This window comes from Capricornis sumatraensis, chromosome 18 (genome assembly GCF_032405125.1).
Source record: "Capricornis sumatraensis isolate serow.1 chromosome 18, serow.2, whole genome shotgun sequence".
NCBI classification, from domain to species: domain Eukaryota; kingdom Metazoa; phylum Chordata; class Mammalia; order Artiodactyla; family Bovidae; genus Capricornis; species Capricornis sumatraensis.
Genome location: NC_091086.1, coordinates 36,193,191 through 36,220,548, shown reverse-complemented (window position 1 = coordinate 36,220,548; position 27,358 = coordinate 36,193,191). Strand labels below are relative to the sequence as shown.

At 36.6% G+C, this 27,358-nt stretch overlaps 1 protein-coding gene across 1 annotated transcript in view; it reads right to left on the bottom strand.

Moving 5' to 3' along the window:
* The window catches only part of HCN1 (hyperpolarization activated cyclic nucleotide gated potassium channel 1), a 446,276-nt gene that overhangs the window by 109,378 nt on the left and 309,540 nt on the right, over positions 1-27,358 (bottom strand). Inside the window, exon 4 of the mRNA XM_068990693.1 lies at positions 19,368-19,586. Within this exon, the coding sequence (XP_068846794.1) occupies positions 19,368-19,586 (219 nt within the window). The remainder of the gene's footprint in view (positions 1-19,367; positions 19,587-27,358) is intronic.

Here is a 27,358-nt window from a genome sequence, read left to right as displayed (position 1 = left end):
TGTGAGAAAAAATATACATAGTAGGAGCTTTTGAGAAAAACCCGCTTTCCTGGAAAAGAAAAATTTTTGGAAAGAAAGAGTTTGACTTCTTTGTTTAGTTGTTCCTGGCAGAACTAGGGACTGTGGTTAGGAGCTAAAAAGAGAGATGCCAAATTAATAGATCGCTTGATGTTCATAAAATTAAAACATTTCAGAAGAAACGTGTGCCTTGTGAAGTTGTAAACTCTCTCTCAAGGAAAGTGCTCAAGTAAAAATGAACCAAGGGAAATGGCAGATACCAATAAGGAATAAATTGAAAGACATGGCATCACTCAAAGACTCAAGGTTTTGAGACAGTTAAACAGTTTCTCATTTTCTTAAACCTAATTTCCATTCCTTAGTTCATGATTAGTTGAAATTTAGTGCATTGGTTAATGTGTTAAAAATACGTGTTTTTGTTTTAAAAATGGCTTCTGAACTCAGTCATAAAATTTAAGGAAGAGATGTGTTTCTGTGGACTGAAGAGAATGCCTCATGTCCAACCTAATTAGTAACAAGCTCCTGCACTGGCATAAACAAGGACACCATGAAATATGGCCAGTGAAGTTCAAACAATAAAAGGGCACAAAATTAAATTATTTACACAAACATACTAAAAGTTTAACTACAAGGGAACACGAAGATACTTCATTTACCCCCAAATCTCAAAGTTAAAAATCTCTGCACAAATATTAAAACTCTGTGATTTTAAATCTTTCTCAAACCATTTACTTCCTGATCAGGAGTAAAACAGAGCATATTGAACATAATTTAAATTGTTCTTGATGATTCATGGTAATCATTATAAAAAATGCTTCCTATACTATACATAGTTTGGTAGTTACTGCCTGGATTTTTCCATATTTCTGGATTGCTTTTTCCCAGGGTGTCTGCTTCTTTTCTCATCTCAGAGGTTCATTATGTAGTACTGTTGGCTTTCCATTAAACTGTCCTTGCCTGCTGCTATTGGTGTTTTTCTACCTCCTTTCTCTGTGATCTAACCTATTTTAAACTGCAACTTTCCAAATAGTTAGGGGTCTAGATTGCACATAATCACCCACAAACTTTAAGGCCTAACTTGTCAGACTTCTTGCTCAAACTAACCTAGAAACAATGGCTTTTGGAAAAACAGATAAAGATATATTATTTAGAATTTGAGAAGGCAAGAAATGCAAACATTTCTTTTTCTGTTTAAAAAATTTTTATTTATTTATGGCATTGAGGTACACATGATTTACAACACTGTGTAAGTTTCAGGTGTACAGCTGAAGTGATTCAGTTATGCAAACACTACCTACATGTTGACAACTATTTCCCTAAGATTCAGGAGCATTTTAGCTTAATTATTTTTGGTTTTGTGAATGACCTACTTAAGACAGTTGGAAGTCAGGTAGCTGTGTGATTGGGTGTTACTATAATTGTGTAATGCTGTAACAAACTAGGTTGCAGCTACAAACCCAAAACTAGTGGAAGAAAATCCCCCAGGAGGGGTATATCAAAATATAATACTTAATATTAAAAATGTTAGCATAAGTCCTGGAAGTAATTTACATAGAATAAAATTTAAGAAAGAATTTACTCACCCTATATCCGTAAATATTTTCCTCAATATATACTCCCAAACCATTACAAAGTATTAATGAATTACATTTATAAGGGTGACCCACCAGGCATTTAAAGCTCCTTTTGGGTCATCCAAGGGAAATTAACATAAATGTAGTACAAAAGGAGACACTCAGAGCTCAGGGCACATACAGATAATAGCTTCTAATCCTGTCATTTTACAGATGAAGAAAAGAGGTCTAGGGTGGCAAATTTATTTATACTAGTTTAACATCTAGTTAATAAATGTCAGGAGTAAAACCAGGTTTCACAGTTCTTAATGTAGTGCCTCTCTATTATCTCCATGACCAGCATACCATTCAGCATATTTTATTATTCTTCGGTACTTTGAAAAAAATAATTATTGAGTCAAATTCTTAAAGCTTTTGCTATGGTTTGAATATTTGTGTCTCCTCAAAATTCATGTTGAAACCTAACTCCAAGGTGATAATATTAGGAGATGGGGCCTTTGGGAGGATGGAGTCCTTATGAATGACCCAGGTTCAATTCCTGGGTCAGGAAGATCTGCCGGAGAAAGGAATAGCTACTTTCTCCAGTATTCTTGCCTGAAGATCTCCATGGATAGGGGAGTCTGGTGGGCTACAATCCAAGAGTCACACATGACTGAGTGACTAACACTTATATACTACAGATATATTTATATTTTATTTTGGAGTCAGATGATCATAATGGAAACTTTTTTGTTATTTACAACATAGGAAACTTTCTGGGACTAAGAGATTAAGACATCCTGTTGCTTGTTCAAATTAAGGTTAATTTCCTTATTCTTTGTAAAATTAGAAAATATTAAATGCTATTTCTTTTTCTAGAGCACACAGCACAGTCAAGAGAAGTGTGCTGTGAGAACAGTAATTATTAGCAGCTATCTTCAGCTTCACTGAATCATACAGTGTTTTCCTTCAGTAAAGAGCTGTTATGATACTGCAAAGCTCTTTTCAAGGTTACAAAGCTAGATTCCTTACACAATTTCTTAAAATTAATTTCTTTAAGAATCTTATTAAGTATAGGATTATCAGATGCATAAAAATAAGTAGTTTATTAATGGGATATACTCTTCATAAAACTTGATACCTCTGAAAATAATTTAATATTTTTTCTGGAAAATTTCAAGAGAAAATATCAGAACTCACAGAAGTCTAATCTATAAGAATTTCAGGTAAGTTTCTATAGAAGTAATAGATCCTAGGGTGCCCTTTCTATCACTGTAGAAACATTAGGGCCAACATTATCACTCAAATATTCTAGTAAATTGTAGAGATTATTATGCCATGATACATTTTGTATGTATAATGCCACTATGTCTTCTTTTAAATTACTGTAAAATGTGGACTAATTTTCCTGAAAAAAAATTACTATTTGATAACATGAGTATATAAGTTCAAAATCTGCAACTAAGTTTCAAATTCCATGAAGAAATTTAAAAAAAAAACAAACATTAACTTTCACTCATTTACAATAATTGGCTATTTCCAGCTAATGTCAAAAATACATAATATTTTAAAATATAAAATATTAAAATACTAACATAATATTTCTACAGGTTTCTCTAGATAAAAAATCAGCTTACACAGTATCTCAACAACATGTGCAATTTTGCTAGCAAAACTCATGAATTGACTTATTTACATTCTCAAACAGTAAAATGCCTGTGTCCTGATATGTTTTATAATCCATTTATACCACTGTTCCTCCAGCCATTAAAAGAGTAAAATAATTATTTTATAGATTTGTTGTGAAATTCTATGATAAATATGTACTTAACAGCTACAGCAAACACTGTCTATCTTTTAATCTATATACTACTTAGGGTTTTTGTAAAGCTATATACAGTGCCAAATACATCTTCAAGGTTTGTGTTTAAAATTTAATGACAAATGTAATAAGATATCAATAACCCTCACAGACATCTGAATGTGTATGTTACATCAAAGTTGGCCAAAGAAAAACTTTGGAACATGATATCTGTGGGATATTATTTTATTGTCAATAAAAATCAGAAAAATAATTTTTAAGTGAAAAGCTATTTATATTTGGTTTCAATGCTCACTGACACTCTAGTTCACCAAACACAAGGTCTGAACCAAGGAAGAATGTAATTAATCTGCTTATTAAACGTTTGACCTAACCACTTCTGCCTTTTTAAAAAAAATTGTTTATATAAATGTTACAGTCTTAGAGTAGAAATTTTAGCTAATAGTGTGGTCTTCTTTGGATGTCATAGTCTGCTTTTGGAGCTGGAAGAAACGCACAAAGACTGAGCTGCAAAATACTTCTGAAAATTTTATCCTCCTTAGTAACATATACATCCTTTCAAAGCACAGTGAACTGAAAAATAAGAATGCTGTTTTTTGTTAGTTAGATGTGTGAATATGAAATGCAACTTAACATCTCTCAATCTAAACCTTCTTATCTCTAAAACGTGAATTGATTGAGAGTAAAATCATAATAAAGGGTTTCCTGGTAGCTCAGGCGGTAATGAATTCATCTGCAATGCGGGAGACCTGGGTCAGATCCCTGGGTTGGGAAGATGCTCTAGAGAAGGGAACGGCTACCAACTCCAGTATTTTTGCCTGGAGAATCCCATGGACAGAGGAGCCCAGAAAGTTACAGTCCATGGGGGTGCGAGAGTCGATCAGGACTCTGAGTGACTAACACTTTGAAAACCATAATAAAGATATCTAACTAGAAAAATTTTCCTTCTTTCCAGTTAAAAGCAAATAATTTAATTTAGCTTTTAAACTAAGAAAATGTTTATGCTAATTTCTCTGCTGCTGCTGCTGCTGCTAAGTCACTTCAGTCGTGTCCGACTCTGTGCAACCCCATAGACGGCAGCCCACCAGGCTCCCCCGTCCCTGGGATTCTCCAGGCAAGAACACTGGAGTGGGTTGCCATTTCCTTCTCCAATGCATGAAAATGAAAAGTGAAAATGAAGTCGCTCAGTCATCCCCGACCCTTATCGACCCCATGGACTGCAGCCTACCAGGCTTCTCCATCCATGGGATTTTCCAGGGAAGAGTACTGGAGTGGGTTGCCATTGCCTTCTCCAGCTAATTTCTCTAGATAGTACTGAAGATCTGGATGATAATTTAGCCATTTAAAAATGCAGATATGTCTTGTTGATCAGAAACAAGTATACTGCCAGGTACTTCAGCAACAAAGATAGGTTTATTGAGGATCAGCAGAAAACTGCAGTTTGGGGTCTGCAACCAAGACGAGCCACGTGCAAGGGGAGGGAAAAGAAGGTGGGATGGCTAGGGTAAACAAAGAGTGCATGCTTTTCGTGGCTGATACATAGACCGCAAAGAAGAGCGCTCTTCTTCCTTTTGGAATCTGCTATTGCTCTGGAGTGTGAGAGATCCCCTTTCTGGTCTCCCAACTCTATTTAATCAAGGTTTCTGTTTGTTAGTTTTTTAATAGCTCTGTTGTCATTGTTCAGTTGCTAAGTTGTGTCCAACTCTTTTGGGAGGGACAGGAAGGTGGGATGGCTAGGGTAAACAAAGAGTGCATGCTTTTCGTGGCTGATACATAGACCGCAAAGAAGAGCGCTCTTCTTCCTTTTGGAATCTGCTATTGCTCTGGAGTGTGAGAGATCCGCTTTCTGGTCTCCCAACTCTATTTAATCAAGGTTTCTGTTTGTTAGTTTTTTAATAGCTCTGTTGTCATTGTTCAGTTGCTAAGTTGTGTCCAACTCTTTTGGGATCCTATGATCGGCAGCCTGCTAGGCTCCTCTGCCCATGGAATCTTCCAGGCAAGCATACTGGAGTGTGCTGCCATTTCCTCCTCCAGGGGATCATCCCAGACCAGGGATTGAACCCGCATCTTCTGCATTGCAGGTGGATTCTTGACCACTGAACCACCATGGAATTTCCAATAGTTCTCCTAGATATATTCTAATACTGATGAGCCCCACTGCACTCTTATTCTCTGTTATGATTATTATAATTGTGTAGATTCACTTTCCAGTTATTAATATGTAAATCTGAGATGATAAGGGGATGCTGTTTTATAATATATTTATAAAATATGGTGATATTCTTTATGCTAGATTTTTTATATTGCTAATTTCAATCACTGTGACTGCATAAATACTTTATTAATGTTTCAAAGTTTGGAATCTAGTCATCTGACTCATTTATAAAAAGAACAGAGAACTGATTTGTAAATTTAACGTCTTAAATTTTGTGATTTCTCCAACATACAACTTCCTGGAGCGTGTATGACTAGAACGCTATAATATTGCCAAGAAGGGAAGAATGAATCATTCAATCAGGGAACAATGTTTCAGTAAAGAAAAGTTCCAAGATGATTAAGGCTTTTATCTTTTCACCCTTTAAAAAGTTTAAATATATTTTAGAATAATTATTCTTCGTAAAAATTTTTGACACTTTAAGTAATGTTTGTGTGTGTGCTCAGTCACTCATTCGTGTTGACTCTGTGATCCCACGGATTATATCCCACCAGGCTCCTCTGCCCATGGGATTTTTCCCGGTAAGAATACTGGAGTGGGTTGTCATTTCCTCCTTCAGAGGATCTTCCCTACCCAGGGATTGAACCTGTATCTCCTACACTGGAAGGCAATATTTTTCTTTACTACTGAGCCACCTGGGAATCCCAAGCAATGTCTGCCACCTTCAAAAAAGTGTCTTTCAGTTTTTTTGTTTGTTTGTAGAATTTCTGGTTTGTTTTTAGGTACTAAATATTGTGCCTGAAAACTATGAATGGATTACATGGAAAATGCAGCTAAAAATAAAAAGGAAGGTTAGATAAACTAGAAAACAAAATGCCACAACTATCATCTTCCCCTGGAGCTCCATGAGGCTGTCTGAGAATGTATACTTTACTGGGAGTAGTGTGAACTGTGTATTACTGTCTGGGTACTGACACTGTATGATTTGGAACCTCGTCACCTCTAACAGCACCTATGACCCCAAATTCTCATGTCTGTAGGGCCAGCTGAGCTTTACAATCTGCATGCCAGATGCCAGCAAAACAGAAAGAACTCTCTTTGTAAAACACATTTTATGTGTGTGTGTGTGTTAGTTGCTCAGTTGTGTTCAACTATTTGTGACCCCATGGACTGCAGCTCATGGCATCTGGTTCCATCACTTCATGGCAAATAGATGGGGAAACAGTGGAAATAGTGTCAGACTTTATTTTTGGAGGCTCCAAAATCACTGCAGATGGTGACTGTAACGATGAAATTAAAGGATGCTTGCTCCTTTGAAGAAAAACTGTGACCAACCTAGATAGCATACTAAAAAGCAGAGATATTGCATTGCTGACAAATGTCCATCTAGTCAAAGCTATGGTTTTTCCAGTAGTCATGTATGGATGTGAGAGTTGGACTATAAAGAAAGCTGAGCGCCGAATTGATGCTTCTGAACTGTGGTGTTAGAGAAGGCTCTTGAGAGTCCCTTGGACTGCAGGAAGATCAAACCAGTCAATCCTAAAGGAATTCAGTCCTGAATTCATTGGAAGGACTGATGCTGAAGCTGAATCTCCAATACTTTGGTCACCTGATGTGAAGAACTCACTCACTGGAAAAGACCTTGATGATGGGAAAGATTGAGGGCAGGAAGAGAAGGGGACGAAAGAGGATGAGGTGCTTGGATGGCATCACAGACTCACTGGACATGAATTTGCAAGCCCTGGGAGTTGATGAAAGACAGGGAAGGATGGTGTGCTCCAGTTCATGGGGTCACTGAGTCGGACACGACTAAGTGACTGAACTGAACTGAACTGAACTGTAGCTTGCCAGGCTCCTCTGTCCATGGAATTCTCCAGGCAAGAATACTTGAGTGGGTTGCCATTTTCTCCTCAAGAGGATCTTCCCAACCTAGGGATCAAATCCAGGTCTCCTGTATTGCAGGCAGATTCTTTACCATCTGAGCCACCAGGGAAGCACATTTTATAAACTGATCCAAATTTGGTGGAGCCCAGATGCTGGATGGGAGTCCTCCAATCACAGCCTGATCTAACTCAGCTGAAAGCTACCCTGGCACACAGGCGAGTTTGGTCCTACGCTGCACTGGGCCACAGAGCTGAATGCGGCTTTTATCTTTTCTTGTTCCTGATCTTGTTTACAGCTTTTGTCCTCCATTCCCCTCCATGCACCTACTTTTAGCAGCTCTTCGTCTACTTTTAATGTGTTGCTTTTTCACTAAATTCAGGGCTGGAGCCTAATTCAGGAAGTCATGATTACTATTAATTTGAGCTCCAAATAAGTGAGATATTTCTGTTAATAAACAAAAAATAATTTGATGATCTAATGATCATCTCACCCCTGGGAAAGTAAAGAAGAAATCATACCATTGAAATGAAATTCAGTATTCTATGTTCTCATTGGGAAAAAAAGTTAAAATAATCTATTTCTGTCATTTAATTGACATCATAGATCCTCTTTAATTTTCAGTTAATAAAAATACAATACTAAAGTTGAAGATAATTTTTCATAAAATATGCTAATGCTAAGTATTTCAATAGTGACTTTTCCTCAGTTGCTTAAAATAACTTTCAAAATTTTACTTCATTAATTTTAATAATAACTTGGTGAATTAGGACAGCAAGAAATCTTTTTAAATGAATATACTATTCTAAGATAATTTCTCTTGGCAAAGCTGAAGTAGTGAATATGGAATATAATCATCTATCTTATGCTATCATCTGAATTATAGTATGTCTTATATTATTACCTGATAATGCTCAATATCCTATCATTATATATTAGGTTGATAACATAAGACATACTTTAAGTAAAATTTTTGTTATTGTGTTTTGTTATTGTTAACAGTAGCATAATAATAAACACAATAATCATATTGCATTTTGTTTTTGGTAAATATTGTATAATTTAAATAAAACAATGTATCTTTTAAGTAAAATATTTAGTTCAGTTCAGTTGCTCAGTCATGCCCAACTTCTTTTTGCATTAAAGTGGTTTATACTTGTTTCATTTATATATCAAATGTTCTAAAACTGTATTTCAGGTTGAGACTATCAGTATACTCAATTCTAAATTCATGAGTTCTTATTTCATTGAATATATTCTTCAGACAGAAAAAAAAAATTTTCTGACTTTAGATAGAGAAGAGTCAATGCTATGTTATGACACATCTGGTGAAACTCTGTTTTATAAGAATTGTTTTTCATTGAAAATGACAGAAAAATCCACATTGATAAATCAGTATGAATGATAATCAGACCACAATTGAAAAGCAAGAGTAAATAAAATGATTGGTACCTAATTTTTGAAATAATAGATTTTTAACAGTAATATATCTGTTAATAAGGTATAAATTCCACTAATGTTTCATTTAAAGATACTTCATTACCGTGGTAGATAAGTTACGGTGCATAAAAAGCATTCTAGATAACACATTCCGAGTTTACCAACAGATGGCTCAATGGAAGACATCAGTTCTTCCCTCCATTTTATTCTTCTTATTCATCTCTTTATTCTTCTTTATCATCTCTTGTTCCATATATCTCCTCATCCTCTATTATCTGTCTTCTTATAGTGTCAGGACATATTCAAAATCTCAATGACTCTCCATTACTTATCAAATCAGTACAAATGGCTTTAAGCCTTGGATCTACTAGTATTTTTCAAGTACTTCATAACCCATCCAAAATGTATGCTTCCTAGAAAATCCCAAGTGTTTTTCTGACTCCTCATTTTTACTATAATATCTGTGGCAGAGGCCATGAATTTCACACCTAAATCCATCTTCTGCCTCTTCCATATTGTCCATAATTGCTGCTGCTGCTGCTGCTGTCGCTTCAGTCGTGTCCGACTCTGTGCGACCCCATAAACAGCAGCCCACTAGGCTCCTCTGTCCCTGGGATTCTCCAGGCAAGAATACTGGAGTGGGTCACCACTGCCTTCTCCAATGCATGAAAATGAAGCCGCTCAATCACGCCCGACTCTTAGCGACCCCATGGACTGCAGCCTACCAGGCTCCTTTGTCCATGGGATTTTCCAGGCAAGAGTACTGGAGTGGGTTGCCATTGCCTTCTCCAACATAATTGCTAACTGGTTGCAAAGTTGCCCAGCTAGACTAAATGTCTCCTCTTCCTTGAGAAATTCTCATCAACTGAAAGTTTTCAACAATGAGATGTGAGTTGAAGTCACGTGTGTGTCCCTCTTTCCTCTTATGAGCTGGAAGGCAGACATGTCCAAGGCATAGAACATGCAAACTAGAACAATACCCTAGGGAATTGCTTCTTGAAGGGTTGTCTCTGGATCAGAAGTAGCAGCTGACATATTGTTGGAAATAAAACCTCTCAGGCTTCACCCTAGGCGTAATGAATCAGAAACTCTGGAAGTGGGGCCCATGAATCTGTTTCAACGAGCTCTCCAGGTAATGATGATTCATAGGAAATGCTGGGAAATACTGTCCAGGTGACAATGGAGGAACAACTTGGAAGAAAATGACCACCTGGAGCAGTGCCATCCCACTGACCTGGTCTCTCATCCCACAGAGCTTTTTAGCAAAATGATGCAGTTCCTTAGGTCACTAAATTGTTGGATCTTCTTCTTACAGCAGCTCAGCATTTGCCCCGAGTAGTATTTATTCAATGTGGAATGGCCTATTAGTATTTCCATCCCATTCAATACTTTTACCTGGAAATTTGAACTCCTACCTGGTCTCTGCAAGATAGCACTGGTGCGTTTACATAATGACAAAGAACACTAGGTTATGTTTGCTATCCTTTAATCTATTATGCACATTGAGGACTGAACACTCTTTTAAAAAATTACATCTAACGTACCACTCTTCTGCTTCAAAGTTTTACCAGACTCTCATAGCATTTAGCTAAAACACAACATAGTTAAGTAGGCCTATGAGGTGCCATCCACCCTGACCTAAGTCAGTCTCTCCAGTCTCGTCCAGAGCCGTTTCACTTATCTCTGAGTTCTAGTCACACATTCCTTCTGTCTGTTCCTGAATCCTGACGAATCTTTTCACACTCACTGCTTTTTCCCATGCTGTTTACTTCACTATCTTCTATTCATTCTTTAGATCTCTTCTTAAATATTATTTTTCTTCACTCCCACTGTATCCCACATGAATCAAGCCAAAGACTTAAAATCTCTTAGCAGAGAGATTAATATACATTTCCATTCCAAGCACTTAAAATTTTTATAATAATTGATTGCTCTCAATAAATCTTGCCACTGTGTCATGCCCCTCGCCATCCCACTGTACTATAAGAAACATGATGAGAGAAGACACCATATATACTTGCTCACTTGTATGCAAAACATCCAGTACCAGACCTGTCACATAGTAAGCATTCAATAAATACACATCAAATGGATAAAAACTGGATTCTGTGAGACTCAACTCATATGACATCTTAACTCTGAAGACTTTCTGAATCCTACTTTGTTAGAAAAGACTGTTGTTTCCAGCAATTTTATTGACCCAAGTGTCCCTATCTACTTAAAAGGTTGGCATTCTTGTCCTGTTAATATGTTTGTGCTAGTGATTCTAACAGTAAGCATTTATGAAGTGATCTTGCTCTTGCACCCTTTACAATCTCAGTTAGGAGTACAGCATATTTCATGTACTACTGTGATTCACTTCCTCAAAGGACAGTTTCAATGACTACCTCCCATTGCTAAAATTTTGCAAGGGATATCTTTTTCCTAACACAAAAGTCTCATCATTCCAGGCTTGAAAATTAGTCTTAGGCAGAGCATAACCCAATCTTATTTCATACTTTGCCCATCAAGGTAGTTTTCACTGCATTCAAACTAGACACCTCAATATCTAACACACATAGCCACCTCTGGGCCTTTGCACTTTTTGTTTCTGTCTTTCAGGAATCTTCTCACAGTTAGTGCTGTTTTCTAGGACATTTCCCCCATGGTGACTACTTCTGTCTACTGATTTCTTCTGCAATCTTCAAGGCACATTTCAAATGGATCTCAGTGATCTAATTAAACAAATGCAAATCCATGCAGTATTTCTCGTACATTGTGGGATCTTGTCAGATTAGGGAATCTTAGTGACAATCTTTTGCCCTATAAAGATGCTTAATAATGTATTTATGTGTTATGACATATAAGGGACCAAATACAATACATCAAAATACTTGAAACACTGTCATACTGAGTGAAATAAGTCAGAGAAAAACAAATATCATATGGTATCCCTTAGATGTGGAATATAAAAAACAAATGAGCTAATCTACAGAACAGAAACAAAGTTACAGATGTAGAAATCTAATGTATGGTTCCTGGGGGAAAAGAGGAGAGGGAGGAATAAATTGGGAGATTGAGATGGACGCATACACACTACTATACATAAAGAGATAACTAGTAAGGACCTTGAGCGCCGAAGAATTGATGCTTTTGAACTGTGATGTTGGAGAAAACTCTTGAGAGTCCCTTGGACTGCAAGGAGATCCAACCAGTCCATTCTGAAGGGGATCAGCCCTGGGATTTCTTTGGAAGGAATGATGCTAAAGCTGAAGCTCCAGTACTTTGGCCACCTCATGCGAAGAGTTGACTCATTGGAAAAGACTCTGATGCTGGGAGGGATTGGGGGCAGGAGGAGAAGGGGACGACAGAGGATGAGATGGCTGGATGGCATTACTGACTCGATGGACATGAGTCTGAGTGAACTCCGGGAGTTGGTGATGGACAGGGAGGCCTGGCGTGTTGCAATTCATGGGGTCGCAAAGAGTCGGACACGACTGAGCGACTGAACTGAACTGAACTGTATAGCACAGGGAACTCTACTCAAAACTCTGTAGTGGCCTATAAGGGAAAAGAATTTTAAAAAGAGTTGATATATACATATGTATAACAGACTTCCCTGGTGGCTCAGATGGTAAAGCGTCTGCCTACAATGTGGGAGACCCAGGTTCAATCCCTGGGTCGGGAAGATCTCCTGGAGAAGGAAATGGCAACCCACTCCAGTATTCTTTCCTGGAAAATCCCATGGATGGAAGAGCCTGGTAGGCTACAGTCCACGGGGTCACAAAGAGTCCAGACAGAACTATCACATAACAGATTCACTTTGCTGTACATCTGAAACTAACATAGCACTGTAAATTAATTATACCCCAGTAATTTTTTAAATTAAAAAAAATTAAAGGAGGACATTCAAATGAAAATTCACAGATTTCTAAAAGATAATATCCACACATCAATCAATAAAAGAAAATAGTAGAAAATGCAACTCTACTTTACAGCCATTACAAGAAACTGTCAGATATACTGCCAATGGTAAATGTTACCTGCAAAGAACTAAATGAAGGATTGGTGAGGACAAACCTTTAGTAATTTTACAGTTCTTATTCACAACAAAGATGCAGGAAATTTCAGCATGTAATATGGAGTTTCATACAGAAATTATCACTGAATGAAAGAGGTACCAGTGGGATATATTAAAATACAAAGATTGAAAATCAGTGGTAAAATAAAAATTTACAACTGGAAAAATTCTATTTTTCTTCTTGGTTAAATTAATAGCCTCTAACTCTCTTTCTCATTGATTTTGTTCAGTCGCTAAATGACATCTCCATGGACTGCAGCACATCAGGCTTCACTGTCCTTTACTATCTCCAGATATTTGCTCATACTCATGTCCATTGAGTCAATAATGCCATCCAACAATGTCATCCTCTGTCACCCCCATTTTCTCCTGCCCTCAGTCTTTCTCAGCACCAATGTCTTTTCCAATGAGCTGGCTCTTCACATGAGATAGCCAAAGTATTGGAGCTTCAACTTTAGCATCAGTCCTTCCAATGAATATTCAAGGTTGATTTCCTTTCGGATTGACTGGTTTGATGTCCTTGCAGTCCAAGGGACTCTCAAGAGTCTTCTCCAGCACCATTGTTCAAAAGCATCAATTCCTCAGTGCTCAGCTTGTTTTATGGTCCAACTCTCATATCTGTACATGGAAAAACCGTGGTTTTGATGATACATAACTTTGTCGCCAAAGTGATATCTATGCTTTTGAACATATTGTCTGGGTCTGTCATATCTTTCCTTCCAAGGAGCAAGCATTGTTTAATTTCATGGCTGCAGTCACCGTCTGCAGTAATTTTGGAGCCCAAGAAAATAAAATTTGTCATTGCTTCTATTTTTCCCCCTTATATCTGTCATGCAGTTATGAGACTAGATGCCATAATCTTAAGTTTTTTGAATGTTGAGTTTTAAACCAGGTTTTTCACTCTCCTCTTTCACCCTCATCAAGAGGTTCTTCAGTTCCTTTTTGCTTTCTGACTTTAGAATGGTATCATCTGCATGTCTGAGGTTGTTGATATTTCTCCCAGCTATCTTGGAATTTTGCATAATGTAATCTGCAAATAAGTTAAATAAATGGGATGACAATATATAGCTTTGATGCAATACTTTTCCAATTTTGAACCACTCCTTTGTTCCATGTCCACTTCTAACTGTTGCTTTTTGACCTGCGTACAGGTTTCTCAGGAGATAAAGTGGTTTGGTATTCCCATCTCTTTGAGAATTTTCCAGTTTGTTGTGATCCACATAGTCAAAGTGTTTAGTGTAGTCAGTGAAGCAGACATAGATGCTTTTTGGGAATTCCCTTGCTTTGTCTATTATCCAACAAATTTTGGCAGTTTGATCTTTGGTTCCTCTGCCATTTCTAAATTCAGCCTGTACATCTGGGAATTTTCAGTGCACATACTCATGAAGCCTAGCTTGAAGGATTTTGAGCATTACTTTGCTAGCATGTGAAATGAGTGCAATTGTACGGTAGTTTGAATGTTCTTTGGCTCTGACCTATCTTTAAAACAGTACTTATAGTTAATGTAAAAATGTTTCTCCCAGTGGAACATGTAAAGTATTATTTGCCAGGAGCCTGAATTGTTAGCAGCTGAAGTGGCAACATGAAGCTAACCCCAGGGCTGTGGTACTGTTAGTTTTCTATGAGAAAATCTCACAAATATTCCCAGTCCGAGAACCGTCCTGGCCTGAGAATGTTTGGCAGTACTACCACTTTAACGTATCTGAGTACAATAAATTCAGCTCCTGGGAAGCAAAAGTATATAGAATAGCTGAATTGGAAACTTTTCCAACTAATTAAGGAACCATGTGGGAGTTCTGCTCATAGCATTCTCATTTGTAGCGGAAGAAGACATTCATGTACAAATAATGAAGAAAATCATATGAACTATTTTGCTGAATACACATGAATTTTAGAGCTACCTCTTCCCACTAACAATGCTTCCAATGAAAATGAGGGCATCAAGTCAGTTTTCCTTTAAATACTGGGTCAGTTTGATTTTCAAGATCATTATAACTTCTAAGACCTTTTGTTTTTCTGAAGACAAATACTATCACAACAAACACTATCATCACAAGTTTACACAGCCAACAAACCAAATTAGAAGCTCAATTGACTAATTTCTTGACATAATGAAGATGGGATGCAAAATAAGTGGCAACCTTTTTCTTTTTAATGGAATATTAAAGTATCATTAAATATTAAGTATTATTTATAAACCATCATGGCCAATGGCCATTACTCCAATTTTTTTCCCCCTTTCATCTGCCATTACTCTAGTCATAGAATGCTTTTTCGAAATTGAAGACTCAGAATCACATGACAGTCCTGACAATCTCTCCCATCCTTCTTTCTGAAACAAAGGATTTCATCATGGCTTAAAGCAGAGCACCCTACTGATCAATCCAGGAACCAAGAAATGGCTTCAACCCCAGTGAAAGATATTTTGATAATGTATCTTTTACTTACAGGAAACCAATCTCAGAATTGCAGAAGGGAAAGCATATTGAAAATTTACTTTCCAAAACATGACCTGTGTGTAAGCCAAATGCATACATACATACATAAGTATTTGCTGTAACAGCTGAAGCAATGTTTACACACATATAAATAAACAACAGGATCAACATTTTGAAAAAGATGCTCTCATGTATATTCAAGTGACAGAATTCAAAAATTTTGAAGGATAAACTTATTCCCATTTATTTGCTAGAAAACACAGTTGGACAACTATAAATATTCTTAATCCTTACTGTCCCCTCTGAGCATCACAGCACTGAGGTTTCTGTGTATGGAGGAGGAAATACACAACAACAAAGACACAGATCTTCCTATCAGAGTATTATATTCCTCTGGAACAGATAGAATATACACAATAAACAGATTATTATAGGTTAGGATAATTAGGGAAGGTATCACAGTCTTCCAAACGGAAGGGTAGAAACTGTGTAAACAGGAAAAGGGGTAAACGTATGTCAGGAGTAGGATGAAAGGTATGGGGGCAGATCAGAATCATTTGGTTTGTTCTGAGAACAGTAATATTCTGGTTGGAAGAGAGACTTGGCTATGAGATCCATGAGTTTAAAAGTTGGTTTGGCACCATTCTTTTTTCAACAAATTATTTTTGAAGGGCATATTATCCATAATCAGTTCATTTTAAATGACCTGAAATTTGCTTTACTATAAATGGGATTTGACTAGTTCAAAAACGAGAGCAGGTCTTAGTGCCTAGTGTTTTGTCTTTGTTCATAACATTACCTTACACAAATTTGGAAGACTAGATTGATTAAAAATATTTCTACGGTTAAGAAGCTTATATGTTAGTCCTGATTACACTCTTTTATTATAAGAAAGGATAAGAATCTATGGATTATTCATTAAAACAAACAAACAAAAAAAAACCCACTTGCTTGAACTGACTAGGTTTAGAATATAACATTTTTGATATGATTACATAAAATTGAATAACTGCATGATTTCATTCAGGATTACATAATTCACCTTCATGGTTGAGAGACTACTTATGTTAAACTATATCTTCTCATTCCAAAGGGATCATAAACATTTGCTGACATGATAAAATTTTGTCCATTTGGATAAATTTATAATGTTAAATTTATTATCATTATTAAACTAAGAATCAGTAGTTTTTTTTTTACAATTTTAGGCAACATACACAATATCTGAAGCCCAGAGCAGCACTGGCTTACTGCTCATGCTCTATCATTAGAAAGGACAGTCTATTTAAACAAGTCATTCATTGCTGAACCTGCCTTAGATTAATATACACTTCGCTTCTTGGATTCTGAAGCTATTCAGTACATAGTTATTTCAATTTGATAATTTCCTCATACAATTAAATATTTGTCATGTTCAAATTTCTCACTAAAAATCATGTATGTCAGGTACACCAAGATGAGTTGAAAATTTCTTATTCTAAATTCATAATGTGCTTTGTGTTAAAATTTTTGCTTATTACAAAGGAAAACTGCACACCTAAAGCTGCTTTTACTAGAATTATTTGACGGGAAAGAGAGTGACAAGTTTCGAAATAATAGTAGGCTTCCCAGGGGTGCTGAAGTATAAGAACTGAGACACAACAGTATAAAGATACAGAGTGATCTACAGCAATTTCATTTAAAAAGACTAGATGAACTGTGGATATATCTAGAAAAGGTAGTACCTACCCAAGGTCAACTTAAGAAGATGGAATGCTCACTGTGGAGAGTATGTCTAGATAAGGCATTTCCCAAGTGTTCATTGATCACTTAAAATACAAGGTGGTTTGGCAGAGGGCAGCCAAAATGTTAAATGTTCAGAGCACACATATTAATAGCAAAAATCTTTTCAGTTCATTGTTTAAATCAAGATGTACAAACTTATCTGACCAGGAAACAATTAAATAGGTAATTCAACAATGAACCAGCTCTGTGACAACCTAGAGATATGGGATAGGGTGGGAGGTTCAAGAGGGAGGAGACATATGTATACTTATGGCTTATCCATGGTGATGTATGACAGGAACCAATACAATATTGTAACTATCCTTCAACTAAAAATAAATAAATTTTAAAAATATACTCATGTGTATATATATATGTATGTTTATGATTTATTTATATTATCTGTGGAGTAAGTTTTGAGAAGAACTGAGATTTTAAAATAAAAGGTCTAAAAATCTGCTAGATTAGGATTTACTCTTCCTTCCTCATGTTTACTGAGCTGCTAACCTGAGATATCAGGATGCTGGTTATGTAACAGGTTCTCTCCTACACAGGTTTACAATTGTAAATGGGGATCCAATGAAGACTTCTAAAGGTGTCAATCTCATTGAAGGTCTACAGAGGTCAGAGAGTAGAAAGAGAACTTTCCTGACAACAATAGTGAGCAGACCTCTTTGAAGGGAATGACTGCTCTTCTGTGAGTCCCTTCCCCAGCCTGCTTTGGGATAGGGCTATGGGAGGGCTACCTTCTAACCCTTGACCTTTCAGGGGGACATCAAGAAAGTTGCTTGGAGATCTTTGAAATAAGTTCACATAGTTAAGAGACATGAGTTTGGAGTCCAATTCACATCTGAGAACATGCAAATAGCCTGTGGACACTGGGGTGTGACTCTGCCAAGAAACTGAAGGCTAGACACAGGCTCTTCGTCTTTGGTGGAGGAAGCAGTCGTGCTGAGAGATGGGCTAAGAGATGGATGCCTGAGGGCTTCTCTGTGGACCAGATCTGAGTGATGCAGCAAGGCTAGCCTGACATCTTGGGTCTCATCCAAGAGCGGCTCCTGGCAGGGACAGAGCCCTCAGCAGAAAGAGGCTGGTGATGCCTGCCAGGTTCTCAGGGCCTCTTTTAGGGAGACGCAGGAGAGGGACTCAATGCCGCTCACCTAAACGACCAGCTGTTCCTGACTAAATTGTTTCAAATGTCAGAAAGTAACAAAAACTTCTTCCAGTATCCTTTATCCTCTACAAAACCCTCGTAAGATCAAGAATTTGATGATGAATTATGGCAAACACAAACTGTTGAAAACTTCTGTAAATAAAGTCACAAATGAAATGACCTTTGCCTGCTTGGTGAAGAATTTATGAGTCTAAGCTGTTATTACTCATCAGGAGACATATTCTAGAATTGTTTGAACCATTACTTTCAGGTATGCTTTTTAGCAAGGTGCATATATATTATATATACTATCATATTCAACAGAGCTCCCACACTAGAAATTCTTCCTTCAATTATAAAACATTCTTATCTGTCAGAAAGTTACTGATGTTTGTGAAGAATAGAAGTACTGTCTGATTATCCAATGTCTAGTACCAACCAAATAATTCAGCATATTAAAACAAAATCCAATGAATAAATCAGTGCACAAATCTACTTTCTCTCTTTTGAGAAAAGTTTAGTACAGCAATCATTTCAATTAACACACTATGCATGATAGCAGCTGTTAGTATGCATTTTAAAGACTGGAGGGTATGTGATGACTTATCTAGATATAAGGGCAACATATGTTCAGCTATGCATATGGACTTAATATAAATTATGATTGCAATATGCAGAGAGGCAGAGACACGTGCAATGCCCGTCTCTCTGCATTTAATCAGCTCACATTTTTCTAACATGTACAGCAGAAGTCTTTATATTATTGTAACTGTTTAAAAATTACAGAACATGAACCATGACAACACCTCAAATCAGCTTCATACATTTGAAACATGGAGCTATTTTTTGTGAATGAAAATTCAGATTTTTTTAAAAGAAAATATGTATTTAAGAGAGAAACTGGAAACAAAAGCTATGAGGACCATCTTGAAAAAACTTCAAAATATGGAAACATTGTGGTTTCCTCCTTTGAACATTTCAGCTCATTATAGTTTTGATACAGGGCATAGTTTATTTATCGGAATGCTATTAATTAAATTGACAAACTAGCTGGTGGAATATATTAGAGATAAAACTAATTACCTTCTCTTGATATTGCCGCCTTGAGGAATCCAAAGACTGGATTAGAGCTGTGGCGTGGCCAACAAACATGGCGTAGCAGGTGGCCCCGACGATCATGCTCAGCATGGTGATCCACAGGTCAGACATGCTCACTGGGGCCTGGGCTCCATATCCAATGCACAGCATGTGACTCATCGCTTTGAAGAGCGCGTAGGAATACTGCTTTCCCCAAGAATCATTCTGCAACAGAAGAGAAAAAAGAAATAGCGTGAACCATTAGGATAGCAGAAGAAAAATGAGTATGACCGATACACAGAAGCATTATAACATTCTTGTAATAGAGCATTTACACAGATACTTCGCCCCAATAGTTAATCAAAAAACCCGATGTTTTTCAAAACTTGCTAAATATAATGAAATCGAAATAATCTACAGTTAAAATATGCAATCCTAGTCAGTTTTATATGTTTTTGAAACTAAAAATTCCTTTTGAGACAGTGGTGTGAATGAATGTTGATAAGCTCATTTTAAAATTTCCAGGAAATCTGTGTCATTCTCTAGTAATATATTATTATTTGCAAATTGAGAAATGCTGCTGATTAATATGAAGTACACAGGCCTAAGTATAGGAATTTTTATAAAAGCTATCATATTAAAAATTTGAAAGTCCAAATGATATATTTGTATAGAATTCAATGAACACCTCAATACCTTACATGAAAAATTAACATAATTTGGTAATACAGATCTGATAAGTGAAAAGACTTCCTTGAAGCCTTCTCTGAGTAATGTATATTGAAATTCAAATGTCAAAGTTGATGATGGATGAATCTTACTGGCTTTCTGTAGAATAATAAAATAAACTAAGCAAAATAATATCTTGGAGGACACTGAAAAAAAAAACGCTGACTTCTGAGATTAGTTTTTAGATGCAATTTCTGATGTCATTTCAAAACTATCTTAAGCTCAATTCTACAAAAATAAGTTATTCAATATATCTTAAATATTGTCTGATAAAACTTAAAGAACTTTTTTAATCAATGTATCAAACTGCCTAGTCCAGGATTTACCGCATTTATGAGACTCAGGGTAAAATAAAAATTTGAGGCCTTTTCATTTAAAATGTAGAGAGGGAGAAGTATTGTTGAAGATAATATACAAAGAATTTTCCTTAAAATATTTTATTCATTATAAAACTTGGGATAATAGTGCTAGTTGAGTAACAACATAAACTTATAAGTGAAATTCTGGTATAATTATATATAATACAAGTAATACTATACTATTATGATATCTTGAATGATCATACAATTTTTATGGCTTAGTTTCTGACAAATTCATTCTTTATGTCATCAAAATTTATATGATTAATAATTTCATCTTCAATGATAAAACTGAAAATTACATCAGTTCCTTTTGGCTAATGCAAGAGCACAAACAATTTCTGATACATTTTTAATTTGGGGGAAGATCTTTCTGTTGATGCAGCCTTTACTGGAACTGGAGTATTTTATAGCCTGGGGACAACATTAGGATGAATGTTTGATAAATTATTTTAATACATAAATTTTAATACATCTGGAGCTGATGATTCTCATGGAATAATTTCTAATAAATGATTAAACTCCATAAAAATCATATTCATGAAACTGTGTCTTATTTTTAAATTACAGTTTTTAAGATGACTGTAAATGAACATGGACATTGTAAGAAATAATAGAGAAATATGGACGATTCATCAGTTTTTCTTAAAGGTGAAATCTTGCAAACTATAGAGCAATGTTACAACAAGAAACTGACATGAATATAATCCACTGATCTCATTCATATTTCACTAAACGTATACTCATTTGTATACACAAATTGGTTTTATTCAGTTTTATTACGTGTATCGGTTCCTATATTCATCAACACTGTCAAGATACAGAACAATTCTATCACAACAAAGAACCATTATACTGCTTTTCTATTGAACTTAATGTTAAATGTAAATGTATGCAATGATATTTTAATGTTTCCTCTGACATTTCCTGTAACTTTTAATTAAAGAATGATCAGTGCAAGAAGCCAAAAATAGCTTCATTATTTGTATATAACCCTGATTATGTTTTATCTTCCTGTATTTTCAATTATAAGGAAAATTTAATTTAAAAATTGCCTTCCTTGTTAATCACTGACTCATTTAAAACTTCATATGAAAATAGTGTTATTTTCCACTATAAGTGATGATCTTTAACTTTCTTATTGCTAGGCTGGTGCATATTTGCATCGCAATGTTGCAGGAGTTGTCAAATGTGAACATTTTAAAATCAAGAATTCTAATAACTCCCTGATAACTTTTATTGAAATGGCTATATGAATTCCTTTATTATGTAATAATTTATTGACAAAGTTTGAGCTCCACAGGGTCTGTCTTGGAACGTAGGAGTTTTAATATTTGTGTAGATACTTTGGAGATGGGTTCCTGGGCCTGATAGGGGAGTCTCACCATGGTCTTCTCCTAGCTGGCATGGGAAGTCCTCCTGTGTGTCTCTGTTGCCCAGTGTTACTACTGCTGCTTCTGTTGCTGCCTTTGCCACTGCTAACCTGGACCCAGTTCAGGCCTGTCCACATTAGGGACACAAAGCATTCAAGACTGCTGAGGCGTGCATATCTGTGCCTTGCTGCCAGGCCAACTGCTTGGCTTCGGTACTTCCTGCTGTGCCTGTAGGCTTGAACCTGTGTATGCACAGCTGCCACCTTGCAGCGCCAATGCTCATATTCATGGTTCCATGTCCCAGTGGACTTTGCTTATGAACATAAATTCAAGGATAACACTATTATGAATTTCAAGATGGCTGCAGCAGAGCATGAATCCAAGTGCAGAGTCCTTCCTAAAGTAGGTCCTTTTACAACTCCCAGATCATAAACCACATACACATACAGTGTCTGTCAAATTAACTTGAGTCTGTCAAATTAACTCTTAAATAATCATAAATTTAAAAATAATGTATTAATATTAAATACATGTACAGATATTTTGTTCATTGTTTTAATAAGACTTTCTAAAGCTAAGTTTATAGGTTAAAACAGAACATGATAAGTTTGAAAAACACAACCTCATAAACTTTGGAACTGCTTGAGTCTGCAGACAAATAAAATATAACTAGTCTCATTTAGTTGAAAGAATTAAGATTCTTAAAATGAAATTCATTTTATTTTTTTAATACAATAAGTCATATTGCCATTTTAAGCTACCCCTAGTCTCTGTCAGCATAAAATGAAATTCAATTTTAAAGAAAGAAAATTATTTATGATATTATACACAGCAAATTGTATAATGACCTCATGCACAAGTTTGCATTTTGGGGAATGAACAGAGCTCATACTCTCAGAAATACACTTAGGGTTCCCCAAATTCTAGATGTTTCATAAACAAGATATGGAATATTTAATTAACAGAGCAACGTGCTCTATAAAAATCTTGAATATACCTATTATTTAAAATGATACTTAAATTCCTGAAATTTGATTCAGTTTCATACTGATAATACTAAAATTGGATACATTACAAACCAAACTAAGCAAAGGTCTTTTATCCTGTGATCCATTCAAAGGATGGATAGAAAGAAAACAAGCTTGACTAGTTTTTTACTGGATTTAAATCTCTTTGGAGCTCCTAGAGAACTACAGGTTCTCTACCTGTCATGGTGACTTCTACCCTGTATATGATGATTGTCTCATGCACTTATATTTTCTCATAGATTAGAGTCTAAATAGCATAATTCAGTAGAGATACTCAACATTTTTTATTACTGTCAAAAGTGAAGATGAAGTCGCTCAGTCGTGTCCGACTCTGCAACCCCATGGACTGTACTCCACCAGGCTCCTCCGTCCATGGGATTCTCCAGGCAAGAATACTGGAGTGGGTTACCATTTCCTTCTCTAGGGGATCTTCCCGACCCAGGGATCTAACCCAGGTCTCCCACATTGGAGGCAGATGCTTTAACCTCTGAGCTACCAGTGAAGGTTCAAAAGGAGTGAATAAATAAATGTTTACTATAATTAGTTAAAACTAGCACAAAAATTTCTTTCTAGGCATCTTGAGGTAATTAGATATAATGGAAATAATTAAAAAGTTCAAAAAGGTGTCCAGTGGAGGTTGTACTTTCTGTTCATGTTGTTGGTTTTTTAGGAGAAGCAGCATGAGGAGCTAGAGAGTAAAATTTAAACCAGTTTCCCTAAATAATGCAACTAGATAGCTGCCAAACTATTTTATATAAGAATGTGTGTTATGTTCATTTTCAGTTATCTCCTAAGGCACACACAACAGACATACATATTCTCTCTTAAATGAGTTTAAATAAATGTCTATTATACATGCTTCATGATTCCTTTGAATCATGAAAAACTTTTCAACTCTTGTTTTATCCATCCCTTTCTCCCTTTCTCTCCATTTCTACTTCCTAAACCAGGCATGGTTTTCTCTGTACCTTTTTCAATGTTAACAGAAATACATGCAAAACACACACACACACACAAACACACATTCTGAGATTGTGGCTTTTTATCCTTCAAAAATGAATTATATTATACACATTTTTTCTGTATATTGCTTTTCTCACAGAAATATCCCTCCAAAAATCTAGTGATGCCACCTAGCTAATTCACCATGTTCTATTGTTTCCTAGTTTTTTCCATGACAAATTATTCTATAATAAACAACCTAATATAAATAACCCTTATTTTGATTGATCAGATAGCCAGAAAACTGTTTATTGGGTCAAAAAGCAAAGTTTTCAATTTGATTTTAAAATATACTGCCAGACTGAAAAAAAATTTGAGTCAGTTCAGTCACTCAGTCATGTCCAGCTCTTTTGAGACTCCATTGACTGCAGCACACCAGGCTTCCCCGTCCATCACCAACTCCCAGAGCTTGCTCAATTCATGGCCATTGAGTCAGTGATGCCATTCAACCAACTCACCCTCTGTCATCCCCTTCTCCTCCTGCCTCCAATCTTTCCAAGCATCAGGGTCTTTTCCAGTGAGTGATATTTTTAGCATGAGGTGGCCAAAATATTGGAGTTTCAGCTTTAGCATCAGTCCTTCCAATGAATCTTTAGGGGTGATTTCCCTTAGGATTGACTGGTTGGATCTCCTTGCAGTCCAGGGATCTTCTTGGATGCTCAAGAATCTTCTTCAACAACACAGTTCAAAAGCATTAATTCTTCAGCACTCAGCTTTCTTTATATTCCAACTCTCACATTCATACATGACTGCTGGACAAACAATAACTTTGACGAGATGGCCCTTTGTCGGCAAACTAATGTCTCTGCTTTTTAATATGCTGTCTAGGTTGGTCATAGCTTTTCTTCCAAGGAGGGTCTTTTAATTTCATGGCTGCACTCACAATCTGCAGTGATTTTGGAGCCCAAGAAAATAAAATCTCTCACCATTTCCATTGTTTTCCCATCTGTTTGCCATGAAGTGATAGGACTGGATGCCATGATCTTCACTGAGTTTTAAACCAGCATTTTCACTCTCCTCTTTCATCTTCATCAAGAGGCTCTTTAGTTCTTATTCACTTTGTACCATAAGGGTGCTGTCATCTGCATATCTGGAGAAGGCATGGCAACCCACTCCAGTATTCTTGCCTGGAAAATTCCATGGACAGAGGAGCCTGGTAGGCTGTAGTCCATGGGGTCGCGAAGAGACAGATACGACTGAACGAATTCACTTTCACTTTTCACTTCACGCAACGGAAAGGAAATGGCGACTCACTCCAGTGTTCTTGCCTAGAGAATCTCAGGGACAGGGAGAGCCTTGTGGGCTGCCGTCTATGGGGTCACACAGAGTCGGACACAACTGAAGCGACTTAGCAGCAGCAGCAGCAGCATCTGCATATCTGAAGTTATTGATTTCTCTCCTGGCAATCTTGATTCCAGCTTGTTCTTCATCCAGCCTGTGGTTTTGCATGATGTACTTTGCATATAAGTTAAATAAGCAGGGTGACAATATACAGCTTGGACGTACTCCTTACCCTGTTTGGAACCAGTCTGTTGTTCCATGTCTGGTTCTAACTGTTGCTTCTTGATCTGCATACAGATTTCTCAGGAGACAGGTCAGGTGGTCTAGTATTCCCATTTTGTTAAGAATTTTTCAGTTTGTTGTGATCCACACAAAAGCTTTGGCATAACCAATAAAGCAGAAGTAGATGTTTATCTAGAATTCTTTTGCTTTCTCTATGATCCAACGAATATTGACAATTTGATTTTTGGTTCTTCAGCTTTTTCTAAATCCAGCTTGAACCACGAGAAGTTCACAGTTCACATACTGTTGAAGGCTGCCTTGGAGAATTTTGAGCATTACTTTGTGAGCGTGTGACCTGTGTGCAATAGTGCGGTAGTCTGAACATACTTTGGCATTGCCTTTCTGTGGGATTGGAATGAAAACTGACCTTTTCCAGTCCTTTGGCCATTGAGATTTCCAAATTCGCTGGCATATTGAGCACAGCAATTTGAAATAGCTCAACTGGTTTTTCATCACTTCCACTAGCTTTGTTCATAGTGATGCTTCCCAAGGCCCACTTGACTTTGCATTTAGGATGTCTGGCTCTAGGTGAGTGATCACATTATTGTGATTACCTGGATCATGAAGATATTTTTTTGTATATTCTTCTGTTCATTCTTGCCACCTCTTAATACCTTCTGCTTCTGTTAGGTACAAACCAGTTCTGCCCTTTATTGTGCCCATCTTTGCATGAAATGTCCTGTTGGTATCTCTGATTTTCTTGAAGAGATCTCTAGTCTTTCCCATTCTACTGTTTTCCTCTGTTTCTTTGCACTGATCACTGAGGAAGGCCTTCTTATCTCTCCTTGATATTTTTTTGGAACACTGCATTCAAATGGGTATATCTTTCCTTTTTGCCTTTGTCTTTTGCTTCTCTTTTTTTCTCAGCCATTTGTAAAATCTCCTCAGACAACCATTTCACTTTTTGCATTTCATTTTCTTGGGGATGGTCTTGATCACTGCCTCCTGTACAATGTCACGAACCTCTGTCCATAGTTCTTCAGGCACTTTGTCTATCAGATTTAATCCCTTGATCTATTCCTTGAATTTCTTTGCCACTTGATTTAGGCCATATTTGAATGGTTTTCCCTACTTTCTTCAATTTAAGTCTGAGTTTGGCGATAAGGTGTTCATGATCTGAGCCACAGTCAGCTCCTGATCTTGTTTTTGCTGACTGTATAGCTTCTCCCTCTCTGGCTGCAAAGAATATAATCAATCTGATTTTGTATTGACCATCTGAGGATGTCCATGTGGAGTCTTCTCTTGTGTTTGCTATGACCAGTGTGTTCTCTTGGCAAAACTCTGTTAGCCTTTTCCCTGCCCTGTACTCCAAGGCCAAATTTGCCTGTTACTTCAGGTATCTCTTGACTTCCTCCTTTTGCCTTCTAGTCCCTTATAATGAAATCGACATCTTTTTTAGGTGTTAGTTCTAAAAGATCTTGTAGTTCTTCAAAGACCCATTCAACTTCAGCTTCTTCAGCATTACTGGTTGGGGCATAGACTTGGATTACTGTGATACTGAATGGTTTGCCTTGGAAATGAACAGCATTCATGAGATCATTCTGTCATTTTTGAGATTGCACCCAAGAACTGCATTTCAGACTTTTTTCTTGATTATGAGGGCTACTCCATTTCTTCTAAGGGATTCTTTCCCACAGTAGTAGATACAATGGTCATCTGAGTTAAATTCACGCATTCCAGTCCATTTTAGTTCACTGATTCCTAAAATGTCGATGTTCACTCTTGCCATCTACTGTTTGACCACTTCTAATTTACCTTGATTCATGGGCCTGACATTCCAGGTTCCTATGCACTACTGCTCTTTACAGCATTGGGCTTTACTTCTATTACCAGTTCCATCCACAGCTGGGCATTGTTTTCATTTTGACTCTGTCTCTTCTTTCTTTCTGGAGTTATTTCCCCACTCTTCTCCAGTAGCATATTGGGCACCTACCAACCTGGGG